General features: G+C 32.4%; 1 protein-coding gene across 1 annotated transcript; it reads right to left on the reverse strand.

Moving 5' to 3' along the window:
- Positions 1-208: 208 nt before the first annotated feature.
- LOC132043185 (uncharacterized) lies at positions 209-2,937 on the reverse strand. The gene is made up of 10 exons (XM_059433669.1): positions 2,744-2,937; positions 2,364-2,634; positions 2,189-2,285; positions 1,516-1,613; positions 1,348-1,432; positions 1,118-1,253; positions 878-1,035; positions 679-799; positions 426-620; positions 209-334 (listed from the first exon to the last, which is right to left on the reverse strand). Exons 1-9 carry the CDS (start codon positions 2,891-2,893, stop codon positions 459-461), a joined length of 1,278 nt encoding a protein of 425 aa, XP_059289652.1. The 5' UTR covers positions 2,894-2,937; the 3' UTR covers positions 209-334; positions 426-458.
- Between the last annotated feature and the right edge of the window lie 475 nt (positions 2,938-3,412).

Raw genomic sequence — 3,412 nt, forward strand, 5'->3', positions numbered from 1 at the left:
TGCCACGACTAAAACATTAAACATATCGTCAGACTCATGCAATTTTCTCCTTCTTTATCACTCTTTTGGCCTTATTGCTAGAAAGTTGTGCATTGGGATCATCATCGACTTCAACCACAGATGACCCACTCTCCGATCTACTCCTCTTTGCAGGGGTATTTGTTGGAGAGCTCATGTCATTTTCAGCGATGGAATCCTACAAAAGGTCGAGAAAAAAATAAGTTTCTTTATGAGTTTTTTCAAATAATCTTTAAAAGGATGTAAAAGTGAGTGTCCATATCACCGTGAGCTCATTATTTACAGATGAGTCTTTTTCATGGTTGAAATCCGGATCCTATCAAACAACAATCATAATCAATAATAAAAATATTTAACATCAACCAACAATTTTATATGTTATGAGATATGCTTGTAAAACAACATACAGAGAATGCATCTTCGCTTGGAGAAGAACCATACTACTTAATGAGATCCTCATCTTCACTGAATTTAATAACACCATAAACTTCATCGTGGTTCTCTATGTTGTCGCTCTTTACAGCCACTTTAAATATGACCCTTCTATCCAGAATGTTATCCATTTCCGATGGATATGAAAATGCATCAGTAGCGCCAGACTTCTTAAATCAAAGTAGTAAATAACCAAAAAAAAAAAAAAACTCGAAGAGAATAACATACCTCAAGTAATCCCGCTCTTAATTCATTAGCAATCTTACCGATGAGCTTTGTCGCATCGCGATCCCAAATTAACAAAGAAACAGAGCCACTATTATCCGTCACTCTAACTTGTAGTCTATACCTGAAAGGCAGGTGTTCTAAAAATTATTTATTCTATGTTTTAATGATATCATTTATCGAAATTAGATTGCTTTCGAACCTGGTTTGAGCAGAATTTTTGTTGCTTTTACACTTCAGGCAGTTAAATTTACTGCCCACTTTGTAAACCTTCTTGGCGCATTTTATGCAGCTCAAATACGACCAACCGTTCTTAAGTTCTATATACACTATAGTGGCAACAATCCAGAAGCTCCCTTCCTATATTAAAAAACACTGTTAAAAGAAATTTTATACGACATACTACTATTTAATCATGAAAACTCCAAAACAGTGTACTCACCTGAAGACACTCAACCAAGTTTCCGATTGTTTTAACTTGAGCCGTTCCAGAAGCCAACTCTTCCGAAGCAGAATAATTACGTTGAGAGGATATTTGAGAAATCCTCTCGGATTTCTCCCCACGCACATTTTCCAATCTACATGTATTAAAATTTGTAAGAAAGCCTAATATAATAAAAAAGTTCCATAAATATTTAAAAACTTATAAATGGAATTTATAGTATGATAAACCTGGAACTAAATTCTGCAACTTGAGGCAAATCTGGATTAATCCAGAGTTTCGAAGCATGCCAAGAATTACGTACAGAATATTTACCTGCAACCGTATATCTATATATTTAATCATATGTTAAATATACACAAAAGATAACCCAATGTACATCAGAATTAGCTGAAAACCTTGAAACTTATAAGCTCGTATTAGCTGCATAACCAAAACCTTGAAACAAGTGTTATCCACAAATTCCCCCCAAAAAGTAGCTGAAACATTATTATTCCTGCATGAAAAAAATGTGCAACTTAATCAATGCAGTCAAATAAATCAATGTCTGTCCTAATATTCATTGCATGTCGTCTATGGTTGGAAAGAACAGAAAATATAAAAGTAAATTGAAAGAGCATAAAAAAAAAAAAAAAAAAAAAAGGAGGCAACAGATCAAAAGCAAAAGAATTGTGAGAGTAGCTAGGAATCCTCCGCCTCAATATGTATATCCTTCTTATTCAAATTCAAAATCAAAATCTTTTACCTCAATCTTATCTTTCACTTCAAATTCAAATTTAAGCATTTTTTTTTAATAAGATAGGATTCTAAAATCGTATTTATCTTTTTGTTTATTTTTTATACTTCTTTTATATATATTTTGATACTTTCTTCTTCTTTTCTCTAAATAAAGTGATGCCAAATTGCCGTTATGATATTGCGTATAATATGGAAGATATCTTTTTAATAAGTAACTCATATCATTTTAAGAAGGGTAGTAATATTTATCTATTTATTTAAGAAGGACTTAATCATATGAAAGCGGGACAACATGAAATATATCACTAATCGAATTCATGATCGCAAACTTACTCATGATCCTGGAGTTCAACATTCATAAAAGCGCTGGACTTATCACCTTGCTTGTGTTCTTGTATAGGTCCGTAACTAACAATCTCTCCTATGACATCTATCACAACGTAAAAAGCAGTCTGTGATAAAGTTGGTAAAACGTTCAAATTAATCAAAATGCAAGAAGAATAATTACCGAATAGTTTAGTATCCTCAACGTTCACTTGATTTATCAAGTGCTCAAATGGTCGAAAATTGAAGACTTCCATACCAAAGTGTGCATCAACTGTTTCCTCCACACTCGTTCTATGGGTGAACATTAGCTTAAATTGGTGATTGTTGGTCTTATATTTTAGTTTATTTGGGCCAACCACGAAATTCTTCATATAATATAGTCCTAGTTCCTTTATCTCTATTTGGAACCTATTCATAACAGATTTTCCCAAAGATGCCTGAATACGACCCCCCTGAAAACAAATAATACATTGAGCGTGTTTAAATTTACGGATATAGATAAATTAGATCACATAGCTATGAAATAAAAATTGTAACAGAATAGCAAAACCGTAAACATACCCTCTCACCCTGCAACAGCATCTCTAGCGACAATACGTTGTCGGCATTTTCAATATCAGTAACCTTCCAGAATCGCACTACGTGAACCTTTAAGGTCCACATCATCTTATTACTCGATATATCGCTAATAAAGTCAATTTTGGGAGACATATTTTTGATGTATATAATGGACAGCGTATTTGTTTTTCAATGTTGAATTTACGGAGAGTCTTACAGTTTATATAAGAAATTGAAGAGCACGGAGGACTCTTTTAGGATAGAGTCAAATACAATTATTACTATCAACCTGCAATTGAAGATAATTAGCTAGTTATAAGGCGTAAACTCTTGATTAAATTTCCATTGAAACTAAATTATTTGTTTTGGTTTAGAGTGTTTGTATCCTATATAAATGGTGAAATATAAATAAATTTAGATTCATTCGTTTATCTAAATTTGGTTAGATATTATCAATTCCCATTAGGTTAGATATTATCAATTCCCATTAGGTTTAGATCGCTTATTCAAAATTCAAACTTACAGAAACATATCTTCTCATCTATATATAAATTCCCAGTACGTTTAGATCACGCCTAATGCCCCCATCCCTGCTGGTCTTATTTTTGTTTTTCTTCTTCATGTTAAAATATGCTTCTTTAAGATGATAAATAACCACATAAAAGATTAAAA

Source organism: Lycium ferocissimum, unplaced genomic scaffold (genome assembly GCF_029784015.1).
Source record: "Lycium ferocissimum isolate CSIRO_LF1 unplaced genomic scaffold, AGI_CSIRO_Lferr_CH_V1 ctg2187, whole genome shotgun sequence".
Taxonomy (NCBI): domain Eukaryota; kingdom Viridiplantae; phylum Streptophyta; class Magnoliopsida; order Solanales; family Solanaceae; genus Lycium; species Lycium ferocissimum.